This window comes from Mastomys coucha, unplaced genomic scaffold (genome assembly GCF_008632895.1).
Source record: "Mastomys coucha isolate ucsf_1 unplaced genomic scaffold, UCSF_Mcou_1 pScaffold4, whole genome shotgun sequence".
Lineage (NCBI taxonomy): Eukaryota > Metazoa > Chordata > Mammalia > Rodentia > Muridae > Mastomys > Mastomys coucha.
In genome coordinates, this window is record NW_022196910.1 from 17,719,301 (window position 1) to 17,738,812 (window position 19,512).

Consider the following 19,512-nt stretch of genomic DNA (forward strand, 5'->3'; position numbering starts at 1 on the left):
CTTAACGTGCTCTTGTTTGACTTCGAAGAAGACAAGGCTATTGTGCACTGTGCTATTCCTTACTTCAAGGTCTATGTGAAATGCCATAATATGCATGCTGTGTAAGCAATGGTAGACATGTAGAACAGAGTGATATAACTCATGTTTGTGGGAAATCTTGGAAATTTTTACATAAAGGGCAAAATCTGAACTATCTTTGAATCCATAGAGTTATAATACCAGCTAAAATAAAAGTTAATATTTATTGAAATATTCCAATGTGTCAGTCACTCTGTATCTATCACCTTATTTGATTAGGAGGATAAAGAACTGGCGAGTGTTATTTTTGCATTGCATAAGTAACGCAAGCAAGGCTGAGATTGGTCAGGTCTGAAAATGTGCAGTTTGATTTTGAATCCAGGATTGACAGCCTTCGGAAGCTACATGTTAAACCCCGATTATATACTGAATAGAGAAGTAAGGTAGAAGAGATGGGTAAAAATGTAGATCATGATTATGTAAGGCCAAATAATTCTACTTGACTGTAGTCTGGACTGAATATAATGATGTAAATGAAAAGGCAGAAAGAGGGTTTCAGTGCTAAAGGTTTGCAATCCCATATATTTATGACATGAGTTCAAGGCCAGCCTGGGCACTTAGTGAGGCCCTAAAGTTCGATGGTTAGAGAGGTAGGAAGGATCTGCAAAAACTTTGGTTGTGGGGATCATGATGAAAATATACTGTATAGAAATATAAACCAAAAAGAAGTCTAAAAAACAAAATATTTTTTTGCTTATTAACCTTCTTGAGTTCTGTAGACTGTATTCTAGGTATTCTGTACTTTTTTGGCTAATATCCACTTACTAGTGAGTACATACCAGACTCACTCAGGATGATATTTTTTAGTTCCATCCATTTGTAAAGCTTATGATGTCCTCATTCTTAATAGCTTAAGAATATCCCATTATGTAAATGAACCACATTTTCTGTATCCATTCTTCCATAGAGGGATATCTGGCTTATTTCTAGCTTCTGGCTATTACAAATAAGGCCTCTATACACATAATGGAGCATGTGTCCCTGTAGTATGCTGGGACATCTTTTGGGTATATGCCCAAGAGTGGTATATCTTTGTGTATATCTATTTCTAATTTTCAGAGGAACCTACTGAAGTTGGGGACCCCCGTGGTTATATTAGGGAAAGGCTGAAAGAAACTGAGGAGGTGGGTGATCCCATAGGAAAACCAGCAGTCTCAAACTAATCCAGACCTCTGAGATCTCTTAGACACTGAGTCACCAAACAGGCAGCATACATGAGCTTGTCTGAGGCCCCCCAACACATATATAGCAGAGGACTGCCTAGTCTGGCCTCAGCGGGAGAAGATGGGCCTAACCCTCGAGAGACTTGAGGCCCCAGGGAGTAGGGAGGTCTTGTTGGGGTTAATATCCTCTTGGAGATAGGGGAAGAAGAATGAGATGAGGAACTGTGGGAAGGAGGACCAGAAGGGGGACAATGGCTGGACTGTAAAAAAATAAAAGTAATAAATAATAAATAATAAAAGTAATAGAAGTGCTAAATCACTATAACAAATAGCAAGTAACAAATTGAATAAGCAATATAATATTTTAAAGTTGAAAATGGGGGTCAGGAAGTAGTAGTTTCATGTAAGAACACTTGCTCAGCAAACAGCAACTTTAAATTTAATTCCTGCTCTGAGTAAAAATCTAAAGAACAATTTGATCATAGAACCTTTAAGATAAATTGAATAATTTTCATATTGTTCATTGTTTAGTGGGAAATAACTGGAGATTTATGAACAGGGATATGTACAAACAGATTTTTTTTTAAAGAGGAGATATATAGGAAAGAAGTTAACTGCATAATTGAATATATTAACTGTATAACCTTAGCATAACTAATGAAGTGAAATATTGAACTATGAAAATTCATAGATTTTAGCTGACTATGCAACATTTTATAGTGTCATGTGGGGTCATTATTGATGGCCAAACCAAGAAACTAGTTATGAATTGGTGAGTGAGATGCCTTTGAAAGCTTTAATTCTACTTTTGTGTCCAACAAGGATCTAATATGTACAGGTTCATATTCGATTAAAGTTATTTTTATTTCATTTAAAGTATATTTTTTCATGCAGTGTATTCTGATTACATATTTGCCTCCCTGACTCTTCCCTTACCCTCTACGCTTACCCTCCCATCTGGATCCACACTCCCTCTCTCCCTTGATAGAAAACCAACAGGCACCTGAAGATTAATAATGATATAAAATAAGATAAAGCAAAACAAAGTGAATTGTGAAATGACATGACAACCAAACAAGAAAAAGCAAAGACACAGAGATGCATATAGATATAGAGACACAAGTTTGCACACTCAGGAATCCCATAAAATTCCCAAACTGAACTCCATAATATATATGCAAAGGACCTGTAAGATAGAAAAAAAAAGTCCTTAACATTATGAGACAGAGAATTCCCCCAAGATGCTGTTGAGTTCATTTGTGTTGGCCAACTACTGCTGGGCATGGGGTCTACCCTTGAGACAAGGTTGTTTCCCTGTTGAGAGTCTTTTGAATTAATCTATTTGATAGGTACTTGCTTCTCTACTCATCACATAATGGATGTGTCCAATTCTCTCAGTTCTAGGACACTATCTGGTGCAGACATATGCAGACTGTGTGCAAGCTACCATGGTCTCTGTGAGTTCATATATGTGTCAGCCCTGTTGTGTCTAGGAGACCTTGATTTCTTAGTGTCCTACATCCCCACTGGCTCTTATGCTCTTTCCACCATCTCTTCCACAGAGTCCCCTGAGCTTTGAGTGGAGAGATTTGATGGAGATATCCCTTTTAGGGCTGAGTGTTCCAATATCTCTCACTTTTTGCACATTGATCTCTGTATTTGCTCCCATCTCCTGCAGGAGGAAACTTCTCTGACGATAACTGAGCAAAGCATGGATCTATGAATGTCATTAGGAATCATTTTATTGCCATATCCCTTAGTATAACAATAGAATTTGCTTTTTCCCTAGACCCCTGGCCTATTTAGTCGCAAGTTCTTGCCCACCCAAGCAGCACTGAGTATGGGTTCCAGCTTATGGAGGGGTCTTAATTCAAATAAGTTATTAGTTGGTCCCTCTCACAAGCTTTGTGGCACTGGTGCACCAGCATATCTTTCAGGCAGGTCACTCTTGTAGGTTGAAGGATTTGTAACTAGGGTGGTGTTTACATTTTTTCTTTTGGTAGAAGGCAGAGTACCTCCCAGTTCCGTGAACACTAGTTTTGGGTGGCAAGGGCTTTAGGTAGGCACCGGTTTTGTTTTCTCCATGTTCAACAAGTTGTGCATGCGTTATTTTCAGTAATAGGTAACAGCAATAAGCTTGTGGAGAGCCACCAATAGCCTTGGTCATATCTTGGATTGTTTGGGGGTTCCCATGGGACCCCTTTGGCCAACAACTTAATTGGATGTAACCCATTCCCAATGTTGGAAGCTTCATTTGGTGATCAGGGATGTCCTGTTGGGGCTCTTTGATACTTTCATTTAGAACACCTCTATATATGTATATATTGTAGGAAGCTTCTAGTGTATTAGATTTCCATATGACCTCTCAAATGACTTTTAGTTTTAGGTATCCCTTTCTGTATTCTCTTCCTTGCCCTCCCTCATATCTCCCCCTCCTATTTTATTTCTCATTCCAGTCTCTCCCTTCATCCACTCATAACTATCTATTCTCTCTATCCTTCCTAGGGAGACCCACCCCTTCCCCATAGTCCATTACTCTCTACCTAACCTTTGTGATTATATGGATTGTGGTTTTCTTATTAACTTAACAGCTGGCATCCAGGCATAAACAAATACATACTATATTTGTCTTTCTGGTTCTGAGTTCCCTCAGGATAATTTTTTCTACTCCCATCCATTAGATTAATGTTTTAGACTTCACAAGATAAAGGGTCTTCAGAGTAAAAAAGTTGGTATGATAAACAATTCCTATTGCTTAGTTAGCAAATATGTATTTACTAAACTATGGGTTGATGTGGACCAAATTACAGAAAATTTAATTGGCTGTTGCAGATGGCAAAATGTTTCCAGGGATATCATCCTGTCATACAAGCATTAAAATATGCATATTTTGTTTAAAGTACAGTGCGACAGCTTACTTATTCAATTTATTGCTGTTTGTAGGATTATGTGCAAGATGAGAGCTCTGTAATCTTGCAGCTAAGGAAGGTCTTCAATCTGACATTTTGGGTTTAAACTCCTTTCTTCTGCCACTGGAAAGTTTTGTGGCCTTGAGTTTTACTCAATTTGTCTGCACCTTGGTTTCCTTGTTTATAAAGCAAGGGGAAATAATGTTCGCCTTAAAAGTTGTTTTGTGAACAAGAATAATTAACACAAAGTGGTCCCATGATGTTATAGACCACATAGTAAGTTTTCAGTATGATGTGAGATGACAACTAATTAATTAAAGGATGCTTTAATTGCATTATTTTCTAGTTGTTGGCAGTTGATAAAGGGAAAGCTAAAATGTGGGTATAGAAAAAAATCAATTTTATTTACAATGGGAAGGAAAGAACATCTTTAATTTTATAATCAAATGCCTTTTCTAACTCTAATAATTGCGATCTGTCAGTATTGCATGGAGCATTATATTCTGGAGACCTTTTTACGAAGTTCATTTTTTTAACTTAAAAATTTCTGAAAAAATAGTTTTATAAATTGTGTGAGAATTTAATTTTGTTCATACTTACCCTTCCATCATCTCCTCCCAGATCCACTCCCTTCTCTACACATCCAACCTCTTGAAAAACAAAACAAAACCAAAAAGCACCATTGAGTCTCATTTCTGCTATCCATATTTGCTTTGATGTGGGCATCCACAGGAGTGTGGTCCCCTTACCAGGTTCCACAAGCCTAAAGCAAAATGACGTGCCCAGAAGCAGTTAGTTGCCAGTAACTCTTCAGCTAGGGCAGGACTTAGCATCTACCTCCATGCTCCATGATTAGATTTTGCCCAACTCAGGCCTTTGCAGGACTTTTGCATGCTGTCCCAATCATATTTGCAACTGCCCTGTAGTGTCTGGAAAATGATTTTCGGGGAAGGTGGTACATGTTATAAGAATATGATTTAGAGCTGAGTGCTCTGCAGTCTCTTGCCTTCATCTTGATACATTGTGAATCTCTGGGTTAATTTCCATCTACGGCAAAAAGAAGCTTCTCTAATGAGATTTGAGAGAGGCACTATAGGTAAAAGACTACATCATCAGGAGTTAGTTAACTATGATGTCCATTTCGAGGAATGTCAGCTTCTTCCCTATGACCTATGACCTATCTTTGCCACAGGTCTAGCCAAAGGTTCCTAGTCTGGATAATGGTGCTACTTAGTTCCACCTTGTGGTGGAAGCCTTAAACACATTCAGAAAATACTTGGTTACTTCCATCACCTTCATGCAGTGTTGTACCAGTGAGCATATCTTATCAGGTTCAGCTCACAGGGTTCACAGCTGGGTAAAAGTGATGACCAATTTTGTTCTTTGGAAGCAGGCATAGCACTATAAAAGGCAGTCACTAGGATGGAAGCCTCTAGTGTTCCCTTCTCTACTCTGCCCTCCCATCCAGCACCCCGGTTAGTCGTTCATGTTCCATTATCCATCTTTCCCCCTTTACCTTACTCTGTTCTAACTCCCTTTTCTTAAAAGTTCCCTCAGTGCCCCTAACTGACCTTTGTAGGTATCTCAAATGAAACACAAATATCTAAAGATTCAGAGCTAGCATCTATAGGTGAGAGAAAACATGCACCAGTTGCTTTACTGGATCAGGATTTTATTTCACTCAGACTGAATATGTCTGTCTCCATCCATTTACTTGAAATTTTAATAATTTCATTTTTGCCTCTAACTAATATTCCATTATGTAGACATATCACAGTTATTCATTCATCCATCAATGATGGGTGGATAATGTGAATGAATGAATGAATGAATGGTCACCTAGGATGTTCCCATGTCCTGACTTTTGTGAATAAAACAGCAACGAACATGGGTAAACAAATATTTCTCTCAGAAAGTTAGAGTCCTTTGGGTATTTGCCCAAGAGTGAACTAGCATGTCTTGTGGTACATCTGTATCTAACTTTTTGAGGCGCTTCCCCAAGGATTTGCATAGTGGTTGCATCAGTTGGGACTCCTACTAACTGTGATCCCCTCCACCACATCTATGCCAGCATTTCTTGTTCTTTTTTAAAATTTATACAAATGTAATTTTAGAATCCAGTCCACTGAACATTCAGTGGGTCCTTTGGTAATAGACATTTTCTTTAATCCCCGAAAAGTTTCTTGTATTATTTTGTACTCTTTCTAATGAGTATAGAACTCTTGTTAAAGTTTTGGCCTTTTAAAATCTCCCTCATTTTTCTTAACTACCAACTTCTCTTTTGTACTCTATCTGTTCCTGATTCATTTTCTAGTTCTTCCACTGAAGTGCATGTTTGTACATATGTATGTAAGTATATATGTATGTATACATGTGTGTATATATGCACACATATGTGTTTATGTATGAATCTATATATTCAGTGGTATTATTCTATTCTTGTTTCATAGATATCCTCTATCCACCTGAGGAAAATGTAAATTTTAAAAGTTTGTTGTATTAGGGATTTTCTTCAAATATATGATGACCATTATATATATACAGCTGAAACATTTTAAGGAGTGTTTTGCTAGTGGACTGGCTAAGGGTTGTTTTCATGTGACCATTTCCTCAGTTTCATGAGTCGTCTGTATCTCCAGTTATTCAGTCACACAATCGCTTTTCTTTCAGGTTCTCATTTGTCAGCTAATGCCTCCCTGTCTGCTACTCCAAAGTCACCCGCCATTGTCCACAAGTTCTTGAGGCTGCTCATCTACTTCCTTCTGTTTCCCTTGCTGTCTTTGTCTCATAGGTGTATGGATTTTAATAAACCTGGTATAGTCACTTTAGTGGGATTTGAGACGTAGTGAAAGTTGGTTTGTATGGTTGGCGTGTAATCCACTTGTGAAAATTTAAAAGTATTATTTATCCCTGTCATGCCTGTCATAAAGAGTTTGTGGGGTTTGCTTTCGGTGGCCCCCTTAAATCATTTCTTCCAGTAATTCCTATTTCATTCAAGTATGTCATAATGGCCTCCTTGCTACATTTCCCTTAATTCTATGACTAAACTTACATTCTTGATAAACCATAAGATCTTCCTCATTCATTGCTGTTCATATATTTTCTTGGGTCATTACTCTGTCCTGTTCCCCATTACAAACATCATTTGTTTGCATCTTTTTCACCCACTTTCTTTGCTCTTAACTTAAATTGAATTATGCATATCTTTGGCCTAGCATGATGGTAGAGGCAGGTCAGTAAGGCTAGAAGTCAGCTGGCTTGCTAAGACATGCCAGCGAGTCAGTTATGTGCTTTGATTGATGTTATGATACATGAATAACATTGGTATAATATATTGGTATAATATAAATTTGATTTCAGAGAACTTCATCTACAATAAATTTGTCACCAGGAGAAGTAGAAGACGAAGAGGAGGATCCAAACTCTTGTGGGCCCACAGGACTCTGGGAAGCGTTAACGCCTTGTAACGGATGTAGGAACCTTGGCTTTCCCATGCTTGCACAGGTAAAGCTTCACTTTTATTAAGGTAACACACGACTGTGTGGTGGTTGCATATTTGCTTCCATCTGTTCCATTCAGAAATGTGCTTGGTCCTCTGCTCCCTTTGTAAGGCTTTTGTCCTTCTTCTTTAGCTTCTCGTGTGTCTCAGTGCAGCATGTAGTAAATTTCCACATTTGCTATGTTTCTAGATTTTGGTGTTGATACTGAAAGCTTTTCCTATTTATAAATGTTCCATGTTTATGATCTATAAATATGCCATTCAGAGAATATTAATATGTGACCTAAAGCTATAGTTAGAGGAGTCTATATTGAAGTTGTTTAAAAGTATTGGTAGTGATACATAATTTTTTAGCACAATGGAAGCATTATTGAATAATATGAATGTAACCTATACCCCACTGGGAATTTTTAAAAATGAGAACAGAACACTAAAAAACTGATAATATTGTTTACATAAACATTTCAGTACTAAATCAGCTTTCTTATATTGTGGGTCCCAAAGTTCAGAAATGAAATGATAGAGTTAGGAAGTTTGAAGCTGCAATAAAAATATTTCTACACATAAGATGAGAGACCCTTCATACACATGAAGATAATGTTAAAATAAGGTTAACTATGTTGAAAATAGGTAGAAAAGTAATGTAGGACAGATGAAAGCCATGTTGTCTAGAAGCATATATCACAAATACAGTTTCTCTGTTTTGCACCTGGGTCTAGAAACAATCCTTTTTTATGATTATGTCACAAGAAGTTTGATCATAGCCTTTCAAACTCCAATAAGAATTTTTTGGAAAGCTAAATAGGATATTCATATATATGTGACTACATAGTATATAATATATTCATAGGTATTATATGATACATAGTATTTAAATATATGCATTTAAATATTTGATATATAATATTTAAATTTTTCTTCCTAGGACTTTTGTAATACCTGCCCCAATCTTTATATATATAATTTATTATTAAGAAACAATGAACTGTGAGTTCTTTGAAGAAGGAAGATCAGTTTGTTGCTATTCAATATCTGTGGATCATAACAGTAAAGTTCTTGTTGGTGTCAGAATAATAGTAGGACCAGTGGACATGTCTTGCCTTAAGGTCTTCATGCATAGTATACAAATCTATATCTGTATTTATATGAATGCAGAGGGAAAGAAAAAGCACAGGTTTTTGTTTTATGGCTATCCTAATCTGATTAATAGTTTTATAATAATGAACATCTTTGCCCATTTTAATAATGTTCAAGCTTTTGTCAAACTATGTTTTTAATTATTTGTGTTATATATCTTAAAAAGTGGGACTCTTAGATCAAAATAAAGTATCAGAGCTGTTACTGTCATACTCTGCAACCCAAATTTTTAATCCTATGACTATATCTGGCCAACCAACACTTGGCTCATGATTGCTCTAAGTAATTTTTTTAAAGTATTGGTAGTAAATTTCTTCTGATTTGTAATTTTTAAATGGTGTGTTTTCTTTGCTAATTTGTCTGTGAGAACCACTTTTGCTTGAATAAATTTCTTAGATATTCTAGATATGAATATTTCAGTAGTTATCTTTAATTTTTCTGTTGTCTTAATTTGTATGAACATGCACAAGTATATTGTGCAGTTTTTAATATAAAATTCATTAAACTTTTCAGAGCTATTTTTTCTTTAATTTATTGCTTTAGAATAGCTTTTATCTTCAATTACAGATTAATGACTCTATATTGGATTTCAGTTGTTAATATCTAGTTTTCCTATAACTGTCCCATGAACAATAACATATTCCTCTTATTATATTTTATCCTTATGGTTTGGATTTACATCTAAAATCTCATTTATTTCTACTTTCCCAATATGTTATACTGTATGGCTAAATGTTGATATTATGAACCCATGTTATTATATTAAAACTATTCCCTGGCTTGTTTGTTTGTTTTTGAACTTTTATATTTTATAATTACTATGCCACATTTAAAAGGTGTTCTTTTGAGATTTTAATTGTTGCTATATTAAATATAAAATTTACTTATGATGTAGTATTTTTTAAATTAGATTTAATCCAGCAATCTGGAAATGAGACTTTTATTAATACTCTCCTTATATAGTTCTTGAAAATGTATATTTTGCGTATCTGGATACTATTATTCATGGGTTCTCCTTTAAGAAGCCTATGTGTACATATAAATGAGCCATCTATATGTTTATAGATTTTTATTTCAAAAAGTATATGAAGGGATTTTATAGTTTTACAATTAATATACACACATCTATTTTAAATTGCATTCATTATTATTAGTATGTGTGGGTGCATGTACCATTGTGCATGTGTGAAGGTTAATGCACAACTTCAAGGAATTGGTTTTCTTCCACCTTTATATAGATTCCAGGATAGAACTCAAGTTGGAGGGCTTGTGCAGTACCCGCTAAGCCATCTCACCAGTCCAATGTGATTTTTATATATTTTAGAAATGGCATCATCTTCAAGCCTGCTGCTTTTTTGTTACAGAGGATTTCCCAAGCATATGATTTAGCCATCCAGAAGTAAACCTATTTTAAATATTTTAAAATTATTTATCTTTATCTAATATTTTTCAGCTCTTCTCAAAGAGGGGAGAGGACATGAATTACTTCAAAACTGTAAGGAAACTTTGTGACCCAATGCTAAGGTGGTGATCAGCTCCCTGATTTCTGTTCAGAAGCTGAAGTAGATATAAACACTGAAAAGACACTGAGTTGGGTTTCTAACGAAGCCTTAGAAAATAAATAAAGAATACACAAGGATCTTACCCATCTAGTCAGGAATGGATCTAGGGCCCACTCTGCAGTGAGCTCTGGGTCCCTACCCTCAAGGAGCTGACAGTGTGGCTGATTTCAAACTTTTTAGGGAGGTCATCAGTGTCAAATGAAATGTGTTGAAATGAAATCACATACAAACATACAACTTGAAACATTTTACTTTTACTGTAAAAATATTAAGGTGTTTAATTTCTTTCCATTTTAGGTACTTTGTCCCAAGAAACCTATGATTAAATATATTTTCTCAATAATATAACCTTGGAATTTTCAAAATGAAAGCATCCAACCTGCAAAACGTTTTTCACATTTAGAAGCAATTTTTCACTTTTCTGGCTCATTTTGAGGACCATTAACATCAATATATACAGATTGAGCTTAATGAATAACTGTTTCCTTATAGTCTGTTATGGGTTCCACTAGGCTTGGTGTCATTAATACAGTGCTTTGTAGATTTTCCATGCCCAGATGTGTAAATACCATATACAATGCATCTTGTAATTCATATTACTACCACTTAATTTGGTTGAGTCTAACTAACATGTATCAAATATCTTTTATGTTTAAATCATACTATTCAGCTTTCAAATCATAACTCTTATGGAAAGATTATAGGCTCACTTAGTGTCCAGGCTTTCCACATATCTAATCCTAAAGTTTTCTTAAGATCAAGTAATATTTTGATTTGTGAAATGAGTACATAGACCTAACTTCCAGTTTTTGTGTAGGCCTTGAACTGACTCAATTCTTCAGACTTTAGATTTCTTTTCTCCTTGTTCCAATACTAAAAACAGAGTGAACAGGCTAAGTGATGGATGCTTTCCAGTTCATGCCTGTGAATGAACTGTATGGAGTTTTATCTTTTTGCTTTGACTGGACCTGTTGCAGTAAATCTCCAACCCAGATAAGCCCAGGCAAAGAAAACACAACTCAGTTAATATGAATACAAGCTGCACGCCTGGATTGGGCAGATCTACCACTACACTACCATCTCCCCCTTATAACTTACGGTTTCTCTAGGCCACATGTTTCTGCTCTTTTTTCTTCCACCTCCTCCTCTGTTGCCCTCTCTGTACTCACCTCCTCCTTCTCTCCCTAAACCTTCAGCTCTACCTTCCCTTCTCCTGCCCAATCACTGGCTCAAGCATTTATTTTACAAATTAAAGTGGGAAGAAGGTTTACCAGGACTAACATCTCTGAAAACAAGTTCCTCTTAAACTCATGAAGGCTCAGACTGTTAAATAACATCAGATGATTAAAGTCTTTAGTCAACACTGAGATTTCTGGTCACTAGAAGTTTTATGTGAAACAAATAAGATAAAGTTGTCCAGTGAATTAGAAGGGAATCCTTTCTAGAAAATATGACCAATTTCAAAGCTTCTCTTTGAATCACTGCTAACTACAACGATTGCTACCCTTTCAGCAGTGTGTACTATGTGCTAGGCGTTTCACAGACATCATTTATATTATGAAATGCTAGAAATATCTCTGATATTATTGCTTCCAAATGATGGGTCTTTTGGCCTTGAGACTTTCCAAATATGATGCCTGTCCAGAAGTAAGAGTAGGATGCTCAGCATTCAAGGCTCACCAGAACCCTCATCTGTTCTCCTCTGAGTAAAATGGTTTCACCATTTAGTCTATACAGACTCCTTCTGGGCCCTTGGATCTTTCTCAAACCCTGGCCAGGGTGCCTGTAAGGCTTCCCTGGTGATTTCAGGATAGCAAACAAGATTTTTCCATTGAAATGTTATGTCTGTAGAAGGACACAGTTTCAGATAGGAGGGTGGTGAAGAGTAAGCATTGTTGGAACTGTTTTGATAGATTATTATCTGTATAGACTTCAAGAGAAAGAGCTTGGTTAGCTCTAAGATGCACGCATGCTTATCTCTTTCCAGCATGGCAAGTCCTCACACACAGCAGTTGGTTTGGCTAGCAGCATGTTATCATATATTGGGAAACTGGGGCTGCTGTGAGCAGTGCCTATAGTCACCACTCAGGCATAGTTGTGTGCATGATTCACAGCTCCTCTTTTGCTGGTCAGGATGAAGTCACTCTTAAACTTGAAGATAGCATATTTCTCTTTCTACTTGTTCCTGTTACCATTTCTATCCAGAGGTGTAAAACATGCCCATCGCAGGGCTGCTCTGGGCTGTTTCATTTGCAAATAGATTGTCTTTAGTCAAAACAACTCTTAAGAGTCTGTGCCACACCTTTTAAAATATACTTACGGGGCATCCTGCTTCTTTGGCCTCTCTGGCAAGTGGGCAGTTGATTGACTTCTATAGCCACCTTTCTGTCTCTGGATGACTGAAGACCTTCTGGGAAGTGTTCATCAAGTGCTCAGCAATGTACACAGTCAGGCCCTAAGCAATGTACACAGTCCCACCTTGAATCTAGGCAGTGTTCTGCCCAGTACATGAGGTATAGGAGCCATTGCAGATATCAAAACCCCCTCATTGGTAGGATGTGCAGACATAAGGATTCAAGTAGGAGAACCTAATATTGGAGCCTAAAATACTGGCTTCCCAACAGCTCTGCACTCTGATTCCAAAATTTCAAATGCCAACCATAGTCTTTTTCTCTCCCCTCTACTAGTATCCAATTGTACAGGTCCTGCTTTTATCCCCCTGTCAGTTGTGACCCATACTTGTCCCATATCCTGTGGCTCTGTCACCAAGTGGCCCCTCTATTGACCAGGGAAATTGTCTTTTGCATCATTCATACAGTTCCCTGTGGCCTGCCCCCCCTCAACACCTGTGTATAACCTGGCAAACTCAGCACAGTATATCTATCTGGATGTCTTAATATAAACTGCATATGACTCTTCAGAAGGGTCCCATAAGCTTTCTATTTCCATACAAACATTCTCTTAGTTTAAAATATATGTACTCTCTATATCCTTTTATCTACACTCTTAGTCATGGGCATTTACCTTAGAGACAACTGGAGAATTTTGGTGGACAGAATGCCAGAGGTTCATCAATGTTTATTATAGCGTAGCCATAGATTAGCATGATAAACAAGATTCGTATCCCCAATAGGAGATTGGCTAAATAAATTTGGAACACTCAATTATGGAATATATGCAGTCATAGAAATTATTATGCACCTCTTTATTATTGATGAACTTTTCATTAAAATAACGTATTTCAAATTAGTAATATAAATATAATTGCACATCTGTGTGGATATACACTTATATTCAGTGGGGTATTTATCTTGCATTGGTATGGTTTTTATTTTCATCTTGAAAGTTTCTATTTTTATTAAAAAGACAATACTTGGAAAAATAAAACTATAATATTAGCAATATATTTTCTTACAACCAATATACATTTTTCTGTTTTGACTTGCCACTGAATTGGTGATATTTTGAAGATTTTGTCTAGATACCTGTGACCTGACTATATAGTGGAAATATACTTGAATATCATATTTGTCCTACATTATTCACCAACTGTCAGGTTGTTTTTAAAAAGTCTGAGGGACCTTGCTAGCTAGTGTAGATCTTATCAATTAAATAGCTGTCACATTTCTGTTGACATGGTAGTATTCATGATAGCACACAATACATACCAATAGCCATCATTATTGAAACTTTGCTTTTTACAAGTGAACACAAACAATTTCTTCCATGTTGAAATATATGGATATTTCTGATCAGTGAGTATTTTTTCTTTAACTTGGTGAGAGACTTATTCACATATGAACAATTATTCTTACTGAGCTTTCGAAGGTCTTTGAATCCCAGTTTCTACTTGAATTTTATGTTATTTATTTTATAGTGAACAAGAACAAAAAGTCTAGTATATATTTAATAAATTGACATCTTGAAACATCAAAGTGCTTCTCTTTTTTCCTATTCAGGAACAACTGAATAATAGCACTGAGTGTTGTCTATAGAAATACTGATCCTCTTAAAATAGCTTCTATATGAACAAATATGAGAATATTTATCTTCGGGTTTTGTGAGAACACTGAGTTAGTTATCTTGTCTGTAGGAAAATCAGAAACAGATCACTTATAGACCTTATAGATATGTAGATTTTATAAACCAATAATTTGACCAAAGACAATAGAGGGTTTTCACTGGACCCAATAACCATCATGTGTAGCATTCTGACAAATGTGTCTGTATTTTTACAAATCTGATTAAGTTTACCTTAAGTTCCTGAAGCTTTTAGGAAATTATCCTGTTAGCATTTACCTTTGTATTTAAGAAACTCACATGGCTAAATAAAAATCTGCCCGAACCTACCTGAGAGTAAGAATCATTTCATATGTAAAGGCAGAGTGTGCTCTCTCTCTCTCTCTCTCTCTCTCTCTCTCTCTCTCTCTCTCTCTCTCTCTCTCTCTCCCTCTCTCTCTCCCTCCTTCCCTCCCTCCCCTCCGCCTTTCCCTGTCTCTGTCTCTCTGTCTCCATATCTCCCTGTCTCTGTCTCTTGTCTCCTTCTCCATTTCCCTCTCTCTTGGATCAGATCATATTTCCATGTAGCTAATCATTAGATATTCACAAAATTATGCTCTCGTCTACATCAGAATCCGTGTCATTGGGTTAATCATTTAAATTCTCTGAGTTTCATATTTTTTACATCCTTAAAATTGACTTGATCCTTTAGATATCAGCTCAGAATAGTTACACTTTTGCCAGAGAGATTTAACTTTATTCCTAGTGTAATAAACTTGGAATTTGATAAGACCCTTTGAATAATATTCACAAGTCAAGTGACTATTCAAGCAATAGCCTTGGAAACTGACTAGTTCAGTAATATAATAACAGAATCCTTTTCTGTTGCTGAACTCTTTTTACTGAAACTATTAATAGAATAGATGCTTACCAAGTAGAAAACATGATAAAATGTTACTTCTGTCAAATGGGTAGGTTATGGGAGGCATATTCTTAAAACTTGACTTGATTATATGAGTGAAACATTTTAACATATGTCCATCAATAATAAGGATGGCTGCTATAGAACAATTTTTACCAAAGATGTCATTTTACCAGCCTTCACAGCATGTGCGTCATGTCACTTAGGTGACAAAGGTATTCATAGGGAGGTAACTTAAGGATCTTGAATTGAATGAGGTTCAGCATAATCACAGTGGTCTTCATAGAGGAAGGCAGGAGGACCAAAATCAGAGGAGAAATGATGCTGGGAGAAGTCAGAGAGATGTAGTCATTGACTAAGTAAAGGCAATACTAGAGAATCAGAAAATAGATTAGTCTGTAGAGCAGTGGTTCTCAACCTGTGTATCGTGACCCCATGGGGGGTGGTAAATAACCCTTTCATGGGGGTTGCCAAAGACCATTGGAAAACAGTTAATTATGTTATGATTAATATCAGTAACAAAATTACAGTTATGAAGGAGCAATGAAAATAACTTTATAGTTGGGGGTCACCACAGCATGAGGAGCTGTATTAAGAGGTAAGGGCATGAGGAAGGTTGAGAACCATGACTATAGCAAGTCTGGAAGGAATTAACCTGTCTAACACCTTGAAATTAGTCCAGTGAGAACAGTTGGAAGTTTGATTTTGAGGACTGTTAAGAGAATACATTAACATTTTGTTAATCTACTAGGTGTGTGGTCACTCACATTGGCCATTCTAGGAAACAATTACAGATTTGGTACCTGAAAGTGGGAATAATGTTATTAAAATGCCCCCTCTCTCACATAGCAGTGGATTTGAGCCTGAATATTGGTTAAAGTTCTAGAAGAGTTTGATGAAGGTTGTTCAAGCCTAGGTTGTCTAGAACAGAAATAGTTAAGGATAAAGCATTCTGTAGACTAGGACCCATAAACTGGCATAATGAACAAAAATTCATATTTCTTAGAGAAGACCCAAAGGGTTCTAAGTAGGATGCTTGTAGAAACATGAATGTTATAAGCTCTTTGGGTTAGCAGTCAGAAGAAACTGAGGAAAGTTTTAGAGAAAATGTATCTTGTAGAATATATGAATGATGACAGACAGGATGTTGGTAGACTAGTGGATGTTAAAGGTGCTTTTGTAAGTTCTTGGAAGTAATGAAAAGTACGTGATCAAAAACAGAAGAGAGGCATTTGTAATGGAGAAGCAGTATAGGTGGATGGTGTTTTACAGGTGACTGGCAAGTGATGAACTTGGCTCATTGCCTGGGTAGAATGCTAGATAGTGTTGACGGTATGGCCTGACTTATTATTTCCATCCACAGTGAATTTATGAAATAAGAGATGAACTAAAATGTAAGGGTGGCCTTTCTTCTGAAAACAACCACTTCCAGTAACTGTAACTTCCCACATTTTAACATCAGCAGAGATATTTCGGATCATGGTGCGTTGTGGGTTTTTTTTTTTTTAAATCTCTTCAATGATAGGCAGAACTGTGAGTACCTGTGGCTTATCTGGGTTCCTCAAAGACTGGATGATGTCTCTTCCAACTTCATCCTCAGATCTGCTATGTTCTTGACTGTGTGCATTCTCTGAGTACTCACCTGGAAGTGAACAAAAGAAATTCATTGTTTATACAGATGAGCAATATCAACCCCTCTATTTCAAAGCAAAAAGACAGGTAGGAAATTCCAGATGACTCCTCTCAACTGAAAGTCATTATTCTTTTTACAGTAGCAACACATTTAAGATCACAAATAAAAATTCTGAAGTGGTACAAAAAAAGAGATAAACTGGGCATAGAACTTCTAATCAAAAAGGGACCTGGCATTTATGACTGTGATATACTAAAGCTCTCCAAATTTGAAAAGATACTAATATTTAGAGATCTGTTGTCAAGAAAGCATATAATAGAGAGAGGGCCAAAGGTGTGCCTAGATTATTTTCTTATACTGCTTCAGTAAGATAAGACAATACCTAACACAAAAACAAAAATCCCATAGATCTTTGAAGATATTGGACATGTCACATGTAGGTCTTCTCATATACTTCAACATAACCCAAAGTGATGACTATTACAAAATGTGTGTGGTATACATTGTAGACCACAGTGCTTTTGAGAATGTTGTAATGGTGGACATTCTCATATCTAGGATCTAGAAAGAGTTGGGGAGAGAGAGAGAGCAAGAGAGGGAAAGAGGGAGGAGTGGAGGAAGCATTTTGATTCCTAAACTTCTACAGACAGGAAACAGGCTTACACAGCTTCTTGGGCGCAAACATATGCTGACATATATGAATCATGTGATGAGGCTGGACCCTAAAGCATTCTCCTTAGGTTGTAAACCTAGTGGTCTTCATCTACTTGACTTTACAAACTACTTTGGCCATTAACTTTCCTTTTGCCTCCTATATGTTCCTTTTTGAAATGGAATTAATATGTATATAATAATATTAACTTGCATGCATATGTCTGTACAGACACATACCATGTGTGTGCATTGCCTATGTAGGACTAAAGAGGACATCAGATCCCCTGGAGCTGGAATTGCGGGTGGTTGTAAACCATCGTAGGTGCTGGGAACTGAACTCTGTCTGTCACAAAGCATAAGTGCCTTGAGCCATGTCTCTAGCTCTGTGCTATTTAATTCACAGAGTAATTGTTTCTTGATGTGCACTGTGGCTGTTTTATTTCCAGTGGTTGAACATCAGCTGCTTTATCCTGCCCTTTGATTTTGGGGTATACTCTCTCTCTCTCTCTCTCTCTCTCTCTCTCTCTCTCTCTCTCTCTCTCTCTCTCTCTCTCTCTCTCTCTCTGTAGCCAGCAAAGGATTTGAAAAGTCTTGATTCTTCTACCTCAGCTTCCAGAGTGTGGGGATTATGGGTGTTCAGCACACCTGGTTTCTGCTTTCATTTTAAAATGTGGTTTGGTTTCATGGACTACAGAAGCACCCTTAACATCGTAAGGAAATGGGACTAGCATTGTACTGTGAAAAGTTAAGATCTAAGTTTTGAAACTTGGCTTTGTAATGTGCTAGGTATGTGCCCTTTCTCAACCATATATTGCTCTCAGCCCTGTCTATTGCTTTTTAATTTATCTTCAGAAGAGAGAATTTATGCTTATCCTAAGGGTTGATAGGAAACGTAGAGAATGTGTTCAAATCACACATAATAAGGTCAGGCCCCTAGTAGGGCCCCAACAAATGGTAACTATTGTCACTGTTATTCGTTTGCTCCCTTTGAGACTGTATACCAGTATACCTACTTTAAGAAGCCATCCAACCTTATTCCATTATCTCCAGAACCACTGTGTCCAGAAAGAGAAAACACATTCTTCAGACTCACAGATTTCCCCAGTATAAGCCGCTGTAGGACCTCAGAGACCAATTGCTTTAAGTCTTAATTTCATCATGTGTAAAATTTGAATAATGTTAGTAGCACTTTTATCCCAGAGGGGAACATGACCCACTATGTGTACTACATGCTTAACATGTGCAGATATATCAGATACTCAGTAAAGGTCAAGAATAGCACACAAAATCACAGCAGAACATCCCTAGCTGGGATGGGACTCCAGGGTACCAGGTCCCACACCCTTTAAGCCGAAAGCATGATTACATGGTTCTACAGATAACCATAACTTTTAGATGCTAGCACAGTTAGTTACTTTCTGAGACTGAGGCCTGTTGGAAAGTCTGTAGAGTCAAAGGCTATGAGATGGCAACTTCTTCCAAATGCTGGCGAGTCACAAACTCCTTCACACGGCCGATGTTAACAAGCCCAACTCAACGCTGCCTCCCTCTGAAAGCTTAACTTAATCTTCCTCAGCTAGAAACAGTTTCATTTCTCTTAATATCCAAGAGGATTTTTGACACGTGTGCTTACCTCTCCTTTTGAAAGCCATTTGTTTTGCTCGTATTTTTAGATTCGTAGTTCTCTATATCTGAGAGCTGCTTTCATCTGCAGCCCGCTTGGCGTGTGCCTTGCATGGATGATGACTTTGGACTGTGTGTGTTGAATCCCAAGGTTGTTCTTTGGTGTCCCCATAGCGAGAGATGCTCTCTGATGTTCATTACTCGCTTTCCAGTAATGTAGCCAACTTCTCCGAACCAGTTTTCTTACCTGTGAAAGGAGAATAATTCTCGTGCTATACTGTTCTGAGAGGATTAAATAAACTGCCATATATCAAGTTCTTTTTGACAGCTTGA

The 19,512-nt window shown here is 36.9% G+C and overlaps 1 protein-coding gene across 11 annotated transcripts in view; it reads left to right on the forward strand.

Annotated features, from left to right (window-relative positions):
- Anks1b (ankyrin repeat and sterile alpha motif domain containing 1B) overlaps window positions 1–19,512 on the forward strand; it is a 1,082,674-nt gene that overhangs the window by 300,744 nt on the left and 762,418 nt on the right. For all 11 annotated transcript variants that reach the window (XM_031349133.1, XM_031349134.1, XM_031349137.1 and 8 more), the window contains one exon: window positions 7,511–7,654. In XM_031349133.1, the coding sequence (XP_031204993.1) occupies window positions 7,511–7,654 (144 nt within the window). The remainder of the gene's footprint in view (window positions 1–7,510; window positions 7,655–19,512) is intronic.